This window comes from Eretmochelys imbricata, chromosome 7, assembly GCF_965152235.1.
Source record: "Eretmochelys imbricata isolate rEreImb1 chromosome 7, rEreImb1.hap1, whole genome shotgun sequence".
Classification (NCBI taxonomy): domain Eukaryota; kingdom Metazoa; phylum Chordata; order Testudines; family Cheloniidae; genus Eretmochelys; species Eretmochelys imbricata.
Genome location: NC_135578.1, coordinates 18528992 through 18546439, shown reverse-complemented (window position 1 = coordinate 18546439; position 17448 = coordinate 18528992). Strand labels below are relative to the sequence as shown.

General features: G+C 42.7%; 1 protein-coding gene across 2 annotated transcripts in view; it reads left to right on the top strand.

Moving 5' to 3' along the window:
- SRGAP3 (SLIT-ROBO Rho GTPase activating protein 3) overlaps positions 1–17448 on the top strand; it is a 218649-nt gene that overhangs the window by 134380 nt on the left and 66821 nt on the right. For both annotated transcript variants that reach the window (XM_077821475.1, XM_077821474.1), the window contains exons 3-4: positions 1772–1934; positions 15042–15104. In XM_077821475.1, the coding sequence (XP_077677601.1) occupies positions 1772–1934; positions 15042–15104 (226 nt within the window). The remainder of the gene's footprint in view (positions 1–1771; positions 1935–15041; positions 15105–17448) is intronic.

The window sequence follows — 17448 nt, the reverse complement described above, 5'->3', positions numbered from 1 at the left end:
TTGCTTTCAAATTAGGAGATTATTTTTTTTAATGTGCTCTTTCTGTCTTGTGGTTAACGTCTTTTGAATGTACCTTGGACACCTTTTCAGGCTTTTCTCCACAACCATCATGGCTGGAACATTTTTAATGAAAGCTGAGATTCTCTGAGTCACCTGCATCCAGGAACTGAGGCCTTAAGAAAAATGCTAAGTATTCTGGGACTTGCAATGAAATCATGAGAGTTGGCAACACTGGCTTGGATTCTGAAACAATACTTCAAACATCACTCCTAGTTCTAAACGTGCACTTTTTTCTTGTTTATTTTTACAGTGCCTAGCACTGTGGAGCCTTGATCCCAGATTGGGGTCATACAGCAGTAATAAGGTCTGTGATGCAAAAATATGACAGGTGGCCCCTAATATAAACATTTTCTTGCAAAAACAAAAGGTTCTCGTCACTGGAGTGTGCCTACCCTGGACACCCCCTGATGAGGGAGTGTAGCACACTAAGCAATTTCTGCCCCAATTTCCTCCTCCCCAGGGTTTTCAGTATCTCCCAGGGGTTCACGTTGCTCAGCTCTCTAGCTGGGTTATGCTCAAAGTTCAGTTCCCTTTCAGGTTAACAAAAGTCCAAACAAACCACTTCAGCCCTCAGCTCCAGTTCTCACCTTGGAAGTCAGCAGGCAAGTTGCTCTCTTGTTCTCCTGTGTTCAGCCCTCTGGCTTTGGCTCTCTGGCTTGGGGAGGTCAGTTGGCAAATCCCTGTGCTGCTCTCCTGCCTTCATCCTTTCCCCAGGAACCTCCTTTGGGTTCCTTCAGGGATCTCCTCCCAGCTCTGATCGTCCCTGATCCTTTGTATCCGCAGATGCAGCCCTGACCTGTTACTTGGCCAAATTAGGAACATACCTGGTGGACCCGTTTGTCCTCTAAAAGTGTGTACATTATAATAGAATAGTGTAATAGAATAACAGCTGAGAGAGAAGTTCAGCAACTCCCAAATTTTATTGGTGTCACCCTCTTAAACATTTGTTGTGTAGTCAATTAATGGATGGAACATCAAGCTCACATACCACAGATTGGGAGCCCCCACTGAAGTCTATCGCTCTGCCAATAGTGTTCTTAAAAGCATATAATCTGGTATTCGAGCATTGTATTTTGTATTTTTCATTTGATTTTAGATGCACATCTTGGGGGTCGACAGCTCTCTTCATGCTCGCTGAGATTGCTTAGTGGCAAACACTTGGTCTCATACTCTACTGTTCATTCTGATTTTTCTCTCCTTTGAAAAGCAGTGGTTCTCCGGAACTGCCCTTGTCTGGCTTCTAGGATTTGGGAACTTTCTGCTTTGCACTGTTGCAATGTGTTCCAATGCAGTGTGCAACCACAGACCTGAGGAGATTATGGATGTTGGTAATACGAGATGTGATGACCAGCCATCCCATCCACAGATCTGCACATGTGAGGTTTCACATTCATTTAGCTTTGGGTATAATAAATGCATACAACGAAATAACACTTTTATGGATATTTGTTATGAGACCTCACATTTCATTCTAATCAGCTGTGCACAGCGGGAACAGCTTGAATCCAGAACACATGCTATGAATGGCAATCAAGTAGTTAATCAAACGCTGCACTGGTTTTAGTGAAGGTTACAAGGCTAAGTTCAGACCTATTTTGTTAGGCAGAAGGGATAGTAGCAGATTTACTCAGCGGAAGATGACTGTATCAGTATCATTGATAGTATCCACTTGTGAATTAAACCCCTCTTTGAATTATTCATGTTTCCTCAGGAAGGATCAGCACCTCCTTTCCCCGGTGAATTGCTGGTATCTAGTTTTGACCCAGACTCGGCGAGAGAGCAGAGATCATGCTACCCTGAATGACATCTTCATGAACAATGTCATTGTCCGCCTCTCGCAGATCAGCGAAGACGTCATCAGGCTCTTTAAGAAGGTAAGCAAAGCAATGGGCAGTTTTTATTAAGGAGCCATCCTTGCATTGCTCTGTGAAAAACTAACTTCCTATGAGATTGTGCACAAACTAGAGATCCGTTGAAGATGGGAGAATGATAGTTTGAACCTGCTTTAGATTTTGGGTTTGAGATCAGATGTGAAGTGGGGATAGTAATAGTCACTATGGTAAAGCAATCTGAAATCCTTAGATGAAAAATGCAAAGCTCTTAAAGCATATTAGAAATAGTGTGGATGTGGGAAATGTAAAAAATCTTGCTTTTGCAGGAGCTAAAAAAACCTGCAGTGAAATTCCAGCCCTATTGAAGTAAATGGAAGTTCTGCCACTGACTTGAGAGATCAGGGCTACACCTCTTGTTTCTGGAAAGTATCTGTGAGAAATGGAGGAATCTGGGAATTGAGACTCCCCAGTTCTCTTTCTAAATTCCTGGCCAAAATTTTCTTCAGAGCATCCATGGAACCAATCACAGATACAAATGCAAACACACTGGACCCGTCTGATGGCCTTCTGAAGAGCTTATAATTGGAGCACAAGTGTAGTATTTTATTTTCCGTACTGTGTGGCTGGCTAATTGCATGTGAGTGAATAGGATCAGTTCCTTGCCCATAAAGTCTCTTCTCGCTTTAACAGAATTGGACTGCATTGACATTGCTCCAATCTCAATTTGGTTTCAGCTGGGTTTGAGGTTTCAGGCTAGTTATAGTGTCAAGGTTAGGATTCAGGTTCAAATATTTGGATTTGACATTTCCAAAATGTCAAGCTGGCCTTGTAAGATTCCAGCCCAACAGTAATCTCATGGGATCAGGTGGTCTTGTGAGCTTTCTGACATCCTGAATGGTGGGAATCTGGTAGGATGAGCAATTACTATTAAAATTCTGCTGCCATGGACCAAAATCTCCTGAAAATTGGCCATTCTTATGATATTTCAGCCATATCTGGGTCTAAACTGTAACACTTCTGATTTTTGGATCTGACTTGGAACTGAAACCATAAGGGCAAAAGTTTGATTCTGGTGGCCTGAAATTGAACAGCCTTTTCCTTTCTCTGCCCCGTAACTGCCGTGGTGTTTGAAGGGGTTTGGATTCAAGGGTCCGTTTTTTGCCCAATTCAGAGTTAAGTAGGACTCAAAAGAAGCTATTTACATTTTACTTTTAAAAATTTCCCTTCTACCCAGTTGGTTCCAATGTGCATCTTTGGATGGCATATCTCATTTTAAATCACAGTAGCACATGTCTGTGCTTGAATGGTGACGAGACAAGGGCCTTGTGTTTGAAATATTTCAATCTCATACCAGGCCAAGGTGATAAAATATTTTGTTGACTAGACAATGTTACATTTCTTTGCCTTTTTTTAAACTTAATGGTACAAGTACTTATTGTGTGTTTAAATTGTTCCCCTCTGTCTCTCCTTTCCCCACTCTCTGTTCCTTTTGCCGACAGAAATAAAGTAGCATTGACTCCATCTGCAGCCTGTCAAAGTCAGCACTTGCTTTTAATCAGAAGGAAGCTGCACAATTGAGTTGTGGGGTTGTGTGATTTCACTTGCATTTGTCCCTGGAGGTTTAAATCACAATAGGGCTCACATGTCCCTAGAAATAATGACCAACTAAATCACTGAAAAGGCTTATTTTGTGTCATCATTTACCATTAACGTATATCAGGAGGCTGACCCTTTAGAGGATAAGCTTTATGCTTTAACCCCCTGTGTACCGTTTCAGACAGAAGCTTTAGAACTGAGTTGTTGTGGGTTTTCATTTTTGTCAGTGTTTTGATGAGGTAGTTTAGGCACAGATGAATTGGAGTATCCCAGAAATGAGAAATGGAAAATACCTATTAGATCATCCAATCTAGCCCTGCAGCCAACACGATTGTTCCCTAAAATGTATTTTCCCATGTTTTGTCCAGTGTGGTTTTGAATATCTCAACTGATGGCACTTCCAGTCCTTATCCTGGGGAGAGCATGTCATAGGCTATATTAATAGATGAGTGTCATGCAAATAAGCCAGCACCAGAAGGGTTAAAGGCATCCCTAATTGTTCTTCAGCTGTTTAGTTTTGCTGTAGATTGCTCTTTGATGATAAATTATGGTAACATTTGTTTCCAAGATGTCACTTTGAATCCCCCCAGTCCAGGATTTATTAATGGATTGTGACACACTGGGTGCATAGAGGAACTGGAAGGTTTTGTGACTTCTCCCATTACAAATGTATATTGAGCTCTCATTATGTAAATATAAACTATTGCAGTAAAGAGAGGGATGTATAATTGGTGAGCTATCAGGACCTGCATAATTGAGTTGCATTTGATCAGCACAGTGGTAATTTGCCAACAAAGGTCCTGAGAGGTGCTGAGTTCCTTCACCTCCTACTGACTTCAGTTTAGCTCCCATCAGGATCATCAGCCAGTAAACTGTGGCTTTGTATTTTGTTGTTCTCCACTGAAGATCTTTACCCTTCCAATGGTAGATAGGTTTCTGCATGGCTAGCCCAAGGGGCAGCCCACTGGCTTACCTGAGCCTGAGGGAAATGGGAACTTTGGAGAGACTGAGCTGGTGTTTAAAAGTGTTGGAGTAGGCAGGATTTAAGAGAGTCAATAAAGGGCTCAGTTTGACTCCCTCAAATGAACTGTCACATGGGAAAAGGGAAGTTTACACTTACACTTTTGGAACCTCAGGTAAGGTTTGGATTCTGAATTTGGGGCTAAGATTTGGGTTAATTTTTACTTTTGTCTGAACCGCTTTGTCTTTTCCTAATAAAAATGATTTCATAAAGGCTCATGGGGGTGGGGAGGTGCAGAATCAGTGTTAATATCCAATACGTCCTTTATCAGGGAGTATATCCTGCCCTTGCATTGGACCCACTCTTAGAAGCCTCTTTCATATCTCCCTACTATGATCCAATGATGCTTCTTGTTGTCATTTCCTCCAAAGATGGTTTCTGATTTCACTGCACATCTCTGAACTCTGGAGTCTTCTGGAGAAGTTCAATATCTTGGTTTCTTATATTTATGGCACACTTGTTCTCCTGCTCTGCAGTGGAGCCAGTTTCATTCTAACCTTTCTTGGTGGCCATGATGTTTTCATGGAGATGGATAATTTGAACCCAGTGAGGATCCATAGTTTCTCTAGGACTGAGAATGGAGTTGACTCTTTGATTCTTGAAGCTGGCCTCTCAGTGTATTCCCATACAGTAACCATCAGCCTAGTCCTTGGTAATGTTAGGAGACTGTGCAATTCTGTTAGGCATGTCTCTCTCCCATTCCCTCCTCCTGGAACACTCCCTCTTTGACTGAAAGCACTGTTGGTTGGCTTTGTTAGCCTTGAACGACGAGGAAAAACTACTTTGAAATCATTCCCTTTCCCAAACCTTGATCCCCCTTTCTTCTTGCATGTGTGTGTGGTGCGTTTTATTTCGTTTTTCTCCTTACCGGGAATTATGAACCCGGAAAAAAAACCCAGATGCAAGCTGCTCTCCTCAGGGAGCTGAGTTATAGTGTTGGTTATATAAATCTGTTTGGAGCTCCAGGGACAAGGATGATTCCAAGCGTCTTGGCTTTTGATAAGGCAGAAAATAATGAGCTTTTCTGCAGCTGGGCTCTGCACCCCCTTGTCACTGGGCGTTTTAGTGAGAGCCAGGGCAAACCAATAGGGCCAGATTTTAAGTTGGTGGAAGTCGACAGATCTCCATTGAATTCAGTGGAACTACAGCAATTGTACATAAACAAGGTATATCAGTTTATACCAGCTAACAGTTTGGCTCAACATGTCCAAATAGGAGAATAGTCTCTGTTGTTTTAGGGAAGCAGCAGAAATTATTTATCAAAATCCTTCTATCATGCTAAAGAGAAGTCATATTTCTTGGAAAGCCATTGTTATTACTACAGTGGCCCCAAGAAGCAAAAATCCCATTAGCATTCTACAGTAATGGCCTGGCACTGTAGCTTGCAAGAAGAAAGGAAAATTGGAAAAGAGTAAAAAAATTTAAAACAAAAGAAAAAAAGGAAATGAGGAAAGGCTTAAAGAAAACCAACCGACTTCAAAAAGGAAATGGTTAAAGGTTAGAGAGACCAAAATTGAAGTGTTAATGAGGAGGGATAGGAGCTAAAGGGGGTGAGGGGGTGGGAATTCAGCACACAAAATGCAAATAGGGTGTGTGTGTAAGTAAGAAAAAAGAATTGCATCCTTCCTGCCCCCAGTTTGTATGTTGTCTACTTAGATAAGCTTTTGGGGGTAATCCTCAGTCTTCTTACATGCCTGTAAAATATGTCACATACCCATGGTGCTAATTATTATTTTTCACTAACCTTTTGGAAATAGGCACAGCCTTTTTGCTCAAGCTTTCCAGAAAAAATTCAACTTGAGGCAGACCTCAATCATGGCAAATTTGAGCCCAAATGGTTAGTTTGCCAGAGTTATTCGCCATTGAAAAGAGGGGGTTAACATGGAAAGTGTTCGGCAACCTTTGCAATAGGCATCCCCTGTAATATAGTACTTTGGGCCATTACTGTAGGATAATGGAGTATTTTAGTGGAGTGTCAGTTTCCTTGGAGCAATACCAGGTAGAGAGAATTACTCTTTCATCTGTAAATAGAGCCTGTTGTGAGCTATGTTGTGGTGGAAGCACCATAATTATTTCTCCCTGCTGCCACCTCATGTTCATTGGCTTCAAATGACATTACATCATTATATTGTGACACTTGCATCAGTACTCAATGTGGCACAGTCATTTGGGATGGTGTAAAATGGCTGCCATGGGTTCTCTTTGCAAAGGAAAGGGTTATAATCCCAACACGTTGGATGTGCGAGAAGGTCTAATCAGCACCATTGATCTCTGTAGTATGTGGCAGGTTTCACCCAGCTATTATCCACCCCCCTGTGTTTGGATTTTATCGCAGCAATTAAGTGAATTATGCACCCTCCTTCACTCGGCAATGCATTAGAATCTGGTGTGGAACCTACTGCTATAATCCTGACTGCCAGTTACAGTGCCTTTTAGCTACCTATTTGAGTTGATTCAGGGGCAGGAATGACTCAATATCAAGTGACTCTCTTATATCCATGACCACTTTGCTGTCCTTCTATGGGCCTAGTAATCTAAAGTCATGGCACTCGTTATAATCTTCACAATAGTTTACTGCAATCTTAAAACCCAATCTCGAGGCCTTTCATTAGTTACTCTAAGGCTTGGTAGTGTTATACTGATGACTTTTATGGTGAAGGAAAAGCCCAAAGGGATATTAAATGTGTCTTGGGATTTTATAAAAAGACCCAGTAATGATATCGCTTTTCTTATTGCACTCGTCTGTTAAAGTTACAATGACAAAGGGCAATTGTCCTCTGGTGGATGTGTTTCCTTGTTAGGTAAAATCCATCAGTCCTCCAAAACACACACATAAATTTCACTAGAATGGCTTATGGTCTGGCACACTGCGTGCTGTATAGAGCCGGTCGAGAATTTCACAAAGGAAAATTTTTCCATTGGAAAATACTGGTTTGTCGAAATCAACACGTTCCTGATATTCAGATGAAAACCAGGCAAGTTCTGCCTGATTTCCTGACAGCTCATCTGCTTGCGTCCTTGGCAACCTGCCTGGCAATCTGATGAGAAACCAAGAACCTGTGATCCCTGGATCCCGAGATCACAGCTCTGTGGCAGTCCAGGGTTTTGAGGGTTCATAGCACCATGGCTCGCTGCTCCAGAATCAGGGATCTCAGGGATTCCACTTCCTCAGCAGCCCCAGGCTGCTTGACTCCCCCAACAGCTGAGTCCCTGATTCCCCTGGTAACCTGGGGATCCAGATGAAAAATTCCATTTTGGTTCTCCCCAATAGAATTTTTCAGAATTTGTCTCCTGCAAAATTTTTTGACTCCACCTCCCAATTCGGAATAATTTCCCTCCCCCAAAAGTTGAAATTTTTCATATCGGGAATATTTTGTTTTCCAGCCAGCTCTGGTGCTGAACACTGGGATTGTGTATTCAGGTCCAAACAGAAACATGAATACTTACAATACAAATATCCCAGTGCCACTAAGAGGACTGTGACAAGGGCATTTCGGACATATGGGCGAGCCGTTTCAAAAGTGGCCTCTGATTATGGGTATCTCCATTTTTGGGTCTCCAGTGGTGAGACACAACGTTTTTTTATTTTATTTTTTTTTATTACTTGTGCCACTGGTTCTACTTCTCTCTGGCAACCAAAATATTTCCTCATTAAAAAAAAAGGATTTGCAAGCATGGGCAATGTCAGATTAAAACCAAACCAAAAAAAGGAACTCTTTTGTGTCCAGTGTTCCTTTTAAAAGCTCAGAGGCTGCTGTTTTCCTGCTCTGAGGTGGCTACATTTCAGCTTGTACATGACTTTGGGATCTGACTGTATAAATTCAGTTTTTATTGATGGGTGGTTTTCAAAAGGTTTTGGTTCAGGTCATAAAGTGGTAGGAATTAGAGATGGGGAAAAAACCTTTTGGATCATCCAGTCCATCCCCTGCCTCATAAAGGTTTGTGCCCTGCAGTATAATTTCTAGTTCATTGTCAATCATTGTCATTGGGAAGCTATTCTGCAGTCCCCAAAATGTCTTCATCTGAACCTTTAGGAGCTGCAAACCTGAGCTGGATTCTTTATCAGGTTTCTGGTACTTCCTCCTTTGACTGAAGCTACAAATATCATGAGAAAGCCCCTTATCTCTGTATTTCAGTGCATCTGGTCCATGATGAAAGCTGGAGGGGCATGCAGTGAAAATGGGAAAATAATAAGGGGTGGAGGGAAAATGTTAGCTGAACATTTCCGCACCTTCAGAATGGATGGCTGTGCCTCGTTCTAGAAACGGGCCAGGGTTTGAAGAACTCTGATCTGTTTTGTTTATTTTTAATTATCATCTTTGGGAGGTATGGGCATCATCATGTGGTTTAAGTGTAGGGGAGCCAGGCACTCCAGAGTTCTAATCCTGACTCTGAGAATGACCATCAGTGACCAGGGGAGGTCTGTTAACCTCTTTGCATCCGCTTCCCCGCCACGCATATGAAGACAACGGTATTTACCTCATATATGGGATGCAAGAGTCAACTTATTAATGTATAGAATACTCTCGTTTGGTAAGAGTCATCAGGCCAAATCATCCACTTGGCCTGGAGACAAGCTATAAACTAAATGAGTCCCTGTCTGGGAAGTATGCAGTCTCCGTGGCATCATCCCTCCTTTCCCGTATCCACTGGAATCTTTCTTGGGGAGGTTGGGCTTCATGCCTGGAGTGTGTGTTTTTCTCATCCCTCCGACGTAGTCCAGAGTGAGATGATCATTAAAGTGTCCTCTCTGTGCACTGTGGCCCTCCCTAAAGGGGTTGAGCCGTGTGTGTGTGGGAAGGTGTCCTGAAGCACTGTATATGCACGGGCCCCCTGTTCAGCCATCCCTGTCCTCTAGCTTATCTGTATTTGCAGAGATGAACTCCCGGCCTACTCCATGAAGGAGGCGAACCCCACCTTTGAGGTAAAAAGAGAGAGGAGACTCTGCTAACGAAATGTTCCCAGGCTTCTACTCACTCATGTTCCACATAGGAGGTGGTCTGGGCCATTATTAGTATTACTGATAGCCTCTGAGTTTATTTCCTTCCTAAGAATGGTTATTGAAGATGATCCAGTTTGATCTCCTGTCCGTACAAATCGGTGTCCCCTCTTCAACCTCAGCACATAGTTTTGGTAGATGCCTGTGGTGGTTGCTGTCTTATGAGGGGGAAGCGCTACAGGTGCAGACCCCCAGAAGGGGTTCTGTTCTCCTTCCCCAGCTTCTCTTAGTTTGTTTTATTAGGATAGAACATAGGGAAAAAACATAACAGACACACACATTGCTGTGCTTGAAATAATTAGTGCTATGTTATTCCCTGAGCTGGGATTTAATTACTTGCCGTGACAGTGAAGTGAATTTGGTTATGTTTTGTACTGCAATATTCTGGATGGAAACCTAATGACGATGTGGTGTCTGCAAATAAGGAACTGCCTTTTTTTTTTTTTTTTTTTAATGCTCACTCTCTGTGTTGTCAAGGGGGCTGCACTGTATCTTGCTGTGCTTTTTTTTTCTTTTTTCTTTTTCCCCTTGCAGCAGCAGTGATTTTAATAAGGGCTCCTAAACTGAACCCATCTTTAGCTCTCTCTTGCTTGCTCCAAGTAACTGCTTTCTAATAGGAATGGAAGGCATAAATCAGGCAGCTAAATTAAAGGTTGGATTTTTGCAGATGGTGCCGGCGAATTGGAACGCGCTGCCTGACATTTTGACTTTGTCTCCTCATAAATAGATTTGGTGTAATTTTTCTCTTGTTTAGAAGAGAGGGGGCAAACTCTGAAGAGATTTGAGTGTCCTTTGGCTTCTTGCCTAGCTGCATTTGGGAAAGGAGCCAACAGTGTGAACTAGTGAGCTGTTGTCTTTGAGATCCTGGCCCCTTTACCCCAACCACTCAGAACAGCAGGGCTTTCCATGCAGTGTAGAGCTGGTAAGCAACACTAAGCTACCCACTCTGGGGTGAGTTTGTGGGTGATGGAGGACAAGGGGCCTATTAGACATCTAGGGGGCAAGACAGCACAGTTCAAAGTAGAGCAATCCCAAGGGCTGTTCTGACTTGTGTTATAATAGGACTGCTCTGGTTCCCAGCAACCTCTAGAGTCTAGAAAGTGCAAATGAAGTGCTTCTAACTGAGCCAATTTTTAAATGTGCTGCACACCTGCAGCTCCATTTTCTTCAGTGGAATTTGTGGGTAAGCAGCACTTCTGAAAATCAGGCCACTTATATTTAGCTGGATTCAAGAGCCTAATTTTAGGTACCCAGGTTTGAAAATTATGGCCTCGCTGACTTGCCCGCAGTCACGCAGGAAGTCGGAGGCAGAAGCAAGAACTGAATCCAGGAATTTAGAGTCTTGTTTCAGTGTCTTAACCACAAGACCACCCTTCTCCATTTAGTTTGGGAGGGGTTTAGTTCAGGGGTTTTGGCTTGGCAGCTGCAAAAGATTAGAGGTCAGCTATGCAGGTCAGATCTCCATCTGAACTTCTTCAAACTCAGAGTATTTGGAGCTTGAATTTTGGGTTAGGCCTTTTGCTGGTGTGGGAAAGGCTAAATAGTTGAAATACTGGGTGTCTGGGTTGAGCTGTGAGTGAAACAAATCTTTGTTAACTCTATGTTAACGGAAGGCTACTGCTATGAATAGCTGGAGATTTTCACTGCCTCAATTTGGGGGCCCAATTTGAAACACCCTGAAGGAGCCTGATTTTCAGAAAGCAGGGCGTACTTAGCTCCTTCTGAAAATCCAACCTCTTTAAGGTATCCCAGTTTAGGCACTCAAAAAGCAAGGCACACCAAATTCCTAGTCACTTTTGAAAATTGTATTTTATTCTTATCTGAAATATCATTCAGAGTTAAATTGCAGCCTGTTAATTGGCTATCTTCTCAGCTGCACCCTGCATACTAAAGACTAATTTTTAGTAATCTAAACTTAAACTTTTTGGATGTGCATAGGTTACCCACGCAGCTGTAATTACAGGTCTTCTGTCTGATGTGGGCTTCCTTGGTTAAAGCCATCCAACCAACAGACCCAGGAGATGTTGCTCATACTAACTGCATGCACAAAAATATATCGAGTTGTCTGAGGAACTCTAAAAGTGACTGCTTAGTGTTTTGGGGGTCTATACTTTATTTTAAACCTGTCTTCAAAATATAACGAACGTACTAAGGCCAAAAGAGAGTCCATAGAGAGAATCTGGATGTAATTACAAAAGAAACAGGAAGTAGTGGATGCACATGTGCAGTAACATCCAACCTCTGGATTTTTAAGTGAGGATTTGACTTTGTTTGTGGCCAAGAATAAATCAGTATCAAGAAATGCCCTCTCCTGTGAAATGTTATATTCATATTGTGGGAGCTGGGAGGCTATATCATGATTAAAAACTCCATCTCCTTGCCTGGCAAAATAAAAAAATTAATTGATACTGGGATTTCAGCATCAGGGAGCACAGGATGCCAAGGAAAAATACCCATGAAACTTTACATTTACGATGGACTGTCCTCCCTAAGCTTTCTAAGGCCCTGCCAGTGCTGGAGTGGAAACAGAGGCCTTCATTATGTGGCACTGAAGTGATTACTTTTGTGGTGTACTGCCTCATTTGAGAAGTATTTTGACTGATTCTCTTACAGACATTGATCCACCCAAAGTGAAATAAAGGAAGGGCAGATGTGATCCTGTTCGTTTCTACAAGCTAAGCAGAATTGCATGGGATCACTAGCTGAATGGGGGATTTCCTGCAATCACTTACAAAAGATACCCCAGCACATGGTGTTAGTGACTCTGCAGGTTGCACTCTGCCCGCTAAATTGGTACTGAAGCGAAAACCCTGCATGATGTCTGGGAGTGCTCTGCTGCTAGGTATGCTGTCTTTCCTGACCGTTTGAGCTCGTTAAAGATGAGATGGCATTTTTTACAACGGTTAACCTTGGGATCCTGGTGAAATTTCCATATTTTGCATTTATATGCTTCCAATCTCAATTCCCTATGTACTTTCAACTGTATGCAGTATTCTTCAGTTATGCAGTTGTTGCTCTGTGCTGCTAGGCCATTACTGTGTTTCTCCCCAGAGTTGGCTGCATTTGTGTGGTGGATTAAGTGATACCTGGATATTAGTTTAGATTACAGCATGTAAAATTTGGGATGCCTCAGAATGAAAAGTGCTAGTTAAACATAAAGATATAAAATGCTATTGCAGCCATCCGGGGACCCAACTGCCCTTCTACCTTCCTGTCTCCTAACATTGGACAGAATCCCTGAAATGAGAAACAAGAAAAATGTTAGACCCACAGCGTTCAGTGTTGAATGGCATGAGTTATGTTAGCAAAATAATATTTCTATAAAATCAGTTTAATGACTGTGGATTCACAATGCAGAGAAATTACACCAAGGTCCTGATTCTGTGAGATGCTTAGTGCCTTCTGCTGGAATGGGAATGCCCTCAGCTCCTCCTGAACACAGAGGGAGCTGGGGCTACTCAGAACTTCGTAGGGTCAGAGACGTTATGAGAAATTTTTTCATCCAACTGTATAGACCTCTGTATCGCACTCATCACCATGGTGTCTGAAACCTGGTTTGGGTGATACAGGGGCGAATGAGGAGTGCAGTAATTGAGAGGTGCAACATGGATGTACAGGTCTGTACAGTGGTGGTGGTGTTCACATCTACATTTATGGATTTTATTTGAATAAGGATTTTTAAAAAAAATACATGGAAATAAAAGTCTTGGTTAATTTGCGGCGGCCCCTTGCTAACATTCTAGGTTCAGTGAAAGCAGAAAACATCTGTATTTTGGTTTTCAAGTTTATAAATGTGAAAAACAGAGTCCCGAAGTGTATTGGCAGCCTACTTGATGGTGTCATTTCAGTTTCTGAAGCAGGAAGGATATGAGACAGGATTTGTAGAAGTGTTGTAAATAAAGCCCTGGGAGCATTCCCCACGCCACGGGGGAATTTCATTTCTAAAATACACACGTAATTAAAGTCTACACATTTGGTTGGTGCTGAAGCAGAGCAAGGGATGGAAAATCTTGTCTAGGAAGCAAGTGGAAGCAACAGAGGGCAAATCTGGGTGGGGGCAGAATGTGTTTTAAAAAGGCATTGCCAGAAACCTTTTGTGCTGCCAAAATCTACCCGCTCCTCTGTAAACTGAGAAAAGGAAAAACCCTGCAAGCATGAAAGTAATGTGAAAAATGCAGCTAGATAGCAGCGGCATTTATAAGTTGCTGTGTTTTGTTCTCTGTGGGATGGGTGTGAATGCATCTGCTAGGGATTAGCAGGATTCACTTGGACACAAGTGATGAAGGAGTTTGGAACAAATACATCTCATTATACCATGTTTCAGACCTTATTTGTTAAAAAAAACCCCCAACAAAACAGATGAACTCCCCCACCCCAGATATTTGGCATCCCTCCAGTGTGGAACGCCCTCGCTGCTTCGCTGTGCGGAACCACCACCCAGCCCAAACCCTCACCTCTTCCATTATGCCCGTGATCAGTGAGTCCTAAGAGTCACCATATTCCTGAATTTTAACAGCATGTTTGTAATCCTGTAACATGAATCCCTTCCCGTCTCTGATATCGATCTGCTGTTGCCCATCACCATATTATCTGAGCCCCTACCTTCTGTTCATCACCCTCCCCTGCCCCTCACTGATTATGTTGCAAGTGTGTCACATCATTGAAAGGGGATGTCGTCATCCCACAATCCTTTTTTTTTTTTAAACACACTGAAGATGCATGGTTACTGCAGCAGAACTCACTGGAGTCCAACATGCTTATCAGAGGTTTGCTAGATTTTTGCCAGTGTTGTAATTGCGATGGCTTCTGTGCTACCTGCCTGGGCAGAACACTAGTGCTTGACCTAACCTTGCCCTGATGAAAACGTGCACTGTGGTGATGGAAGGAGGTGTTTGTTGGCATTCCGTCAGAGTGCCGAGCTCCTAGCTGCGGCAGGAAGAAAGAACTGACAAGTTAGTTAATAGTTGAAGACGAAGGCCCACATCCCTGGCTACGGCTGAGGTGTATGCAGTCCAGCTCAGGATGGGGCATGTGGCAAAGTGCCTTTTGCTTTCCTCTAATCCTGGGCTGGCTGTGTGCCAGTGTGGTCCCTCAGCATAGCCAAGAGCAACCCAAAGGCTGGATTAATGTACACCTGCTAGCCCCAAGGCACCAGTACAGGCTCTGGGGATCAGCTGAGCCATGCCTTCTATCCCTGGCCGCACCCCCACCCCCCTGCAGGGGCGAGCTGGCTCATGAATCTTTGTGCCATTGAAGGATCCACCTCTCCTAGGCAATCTTCTGGTGGCTGGCAGTGCTGGCCTTACAGGCAGGGTCTGCCAGCAGCACAGCAAAAAGCATCCAGAGCTCACCTGACAACGAGCAGGGCTGAAAACCATTAAGTATTATGTCATGTAAGCATAGAACCGTGCAAGGTCGCACAACTTGTTCGTTTATTCCCTCCCCCCCGCAAGTGTGCTGACCTTTGTAAGAAAAAGTAAATATTGTGAACATAGCAGAATCTTAATTTATCTTTCAATGTTTTTTGTCCTAGAGTAAAGAAATTGGTCTACAGATGCATGAAGAACTCTTGAAGGTCACCAATGAGCTATACACGGTAAGTAATGTGTTCTTCCTACTCTTCTTTAAGCTGTGTAGTGAGGATTCCCTTATTCAGGATCAGAGTTAATGTAATTGGTTATGTACAGTGTGAAACAGTTACTTTTGGAGGCTCCCTCCATCCGTGTTACAGTTACTGCCTTTTTAGGTTTTTTTTAGTTGTTGGAAATACTGGGTTTTAAATCGGGTTTGACTAGGGCAGAGAAAAACTTACCAGCTGTCCTAGTCCTACAGTGGAGAGATTTTAAAAGCCATGGATTTAAGACCATATTATAGATCACATGATCTGATTCTTGCAGTTAAGTGGAGTGGAGGCCCCTCAGGCTGCTTTGGGTTAGATACAATATGATCTTTACTCATTGCTGTAACGTTCAAACCTGCTGGGGCTTTCCTGATGCTGCTTTTACTCCTGTTTTCTGTAGTCACTTTTAGGTGTCATCAGTGACTACAATTTGAGCCAGGTTCTGATAGCTCAGTGGAGTCACTCTGAATTGGCACTGTTTAAGTGCAGTTGTATCTGGCTCTTCTGTGAGTTCTGCTGCCTGCCCATGTCCCACAGTTGATGATGGCTTAATCAGGCCTTCAGCAGGTAAATTTGGTATCACTTTTCTCCTGTAAATGCTGTTCTTCCTGATTTAATTCAACAGTGGCAGTTTCCTCACAGACCTCATCTTCCTAGTTCTAAATGAAACCATGACCCTGTTACCTGAGCCCACTACTCCCAAAGTAGGCTTTCATGAGAAAGATGGTAAAAGTCCTTTTATTGCTCCTGATCCTTGGCCATCAGGAGTTGGTTTTTCATTTCTGTTTGGGTTTAAGGATTGGTGATGCATTCTAGGAAGCAACAGAACATCCATCTTACCGAGGAAAAGTCAGGCAATTTAGTTGAGCCCCTCAATCCTATCTGTTCCCTGGACATAAATTGGTCCACAGCAGGTTTATTCCTACCAACAAGATGGATAATCATGTTGTTCCGGCACTTTGATAAACTGGCCTAAACAATAGACCATGAACTTTTTTTCTTTTAAATTTCTGCTAAAATCTTTAACTATGAATAGCTAGTTTCTTCATTTAACAGGCTCGTTTCTGCACAGGCTGCTGGAGGATTGAATTGCTCTGTGGGTTACTATGTGGGTGGGTGATCAGGAAAGATTAAAAGGGCCAGATTTGGGAGTGAGTTGATGTCTGAATGTCAAAGGTTTATTAGTGGCAGTAGGAGATTAATCTTAATTTCAGAAACAGTGTGATTGCTCCACCCTCATTTTGCATCTAACTTTAAACCTACCAATTGGATCAATCTATTCAAAGCCCAGATGTAGGATAAAGAAGCCAAATGAAAGACAGGTTTCAGAGTAACAGCCGTGTTAGTCTGTATTTGCAAAAAGAAAAGGAGTACTTGTGGCACCTTAGAGACTAACCAATTTATTTTAGCATAAGCTTTCGTGAGCTAAAGCTCACTTCTTCGGATGCAACACCGTGAATTCAGTCTAAGTCTCAAAAGTCTGTTGGGGTCTGAAATGAATGCAATTCTGTAAGACAAACTTGGAGTGAAATCCTGGCCCCATAATCAGTGACAAAATTTTCAACACCTTCAGTGAGATTTCGCCCGTGGTGCTTTTCTGCTCCCACATTCTGACCTGGGTGTGCTTAAATGAATAAAAAGGCAGAAGTCTATGGAGAAGGAGAACCACATTACTTTGAGTTGATCTACCTATAATGATGGCCAACGATCTGTGTCAGCCTTTTAGAAATGCGTGGCCTGGAAGAGGCATGCTCTTTACAGAAATTACAATGAAACCGGTTCAAGAACTGAGCCTTATTAGGCAGCCTGTTGTCTTAAGAGATCACCCCAAATGTACAGAGTACAAATCGTATTACCTTGGTTAAGCAACTGGCTTGTGTCATCTCTTGGGTGATTGTTTAAAATGTTGTAGCATATTTTGCGTGCAGGATGATCCAGCATGGCAGTGTTGCTCTGTGACTTGCCACCATCCCCATGATTGAAGTGGTGTGGTCGTATTCTCAGGCCTTGGCAATGCCTTGTAATGAATCAAGCAACTGCCCACATACTTAAACAATATTTGACAGCTAAATCACTGTTGTGTAGAAATGGGGATAAAATTTGGAACCATTGGCTCGAAAAATCAGTCTTCTCCCTCTTATGCTAATGGAGGTCCGTCTTAGCTGGCAGTAATACAGTAGTAAGTCATTTATCTGCTCTGTTGGCCAGCCACTAGGTGTTAACATTATCACACATGCTGAGCTAGCACATTGCATGCTGTGTAGGGCTATATCAGCATTACAGTATTGCACTTCTTTACTGGACTAATGTTCATCAAGTG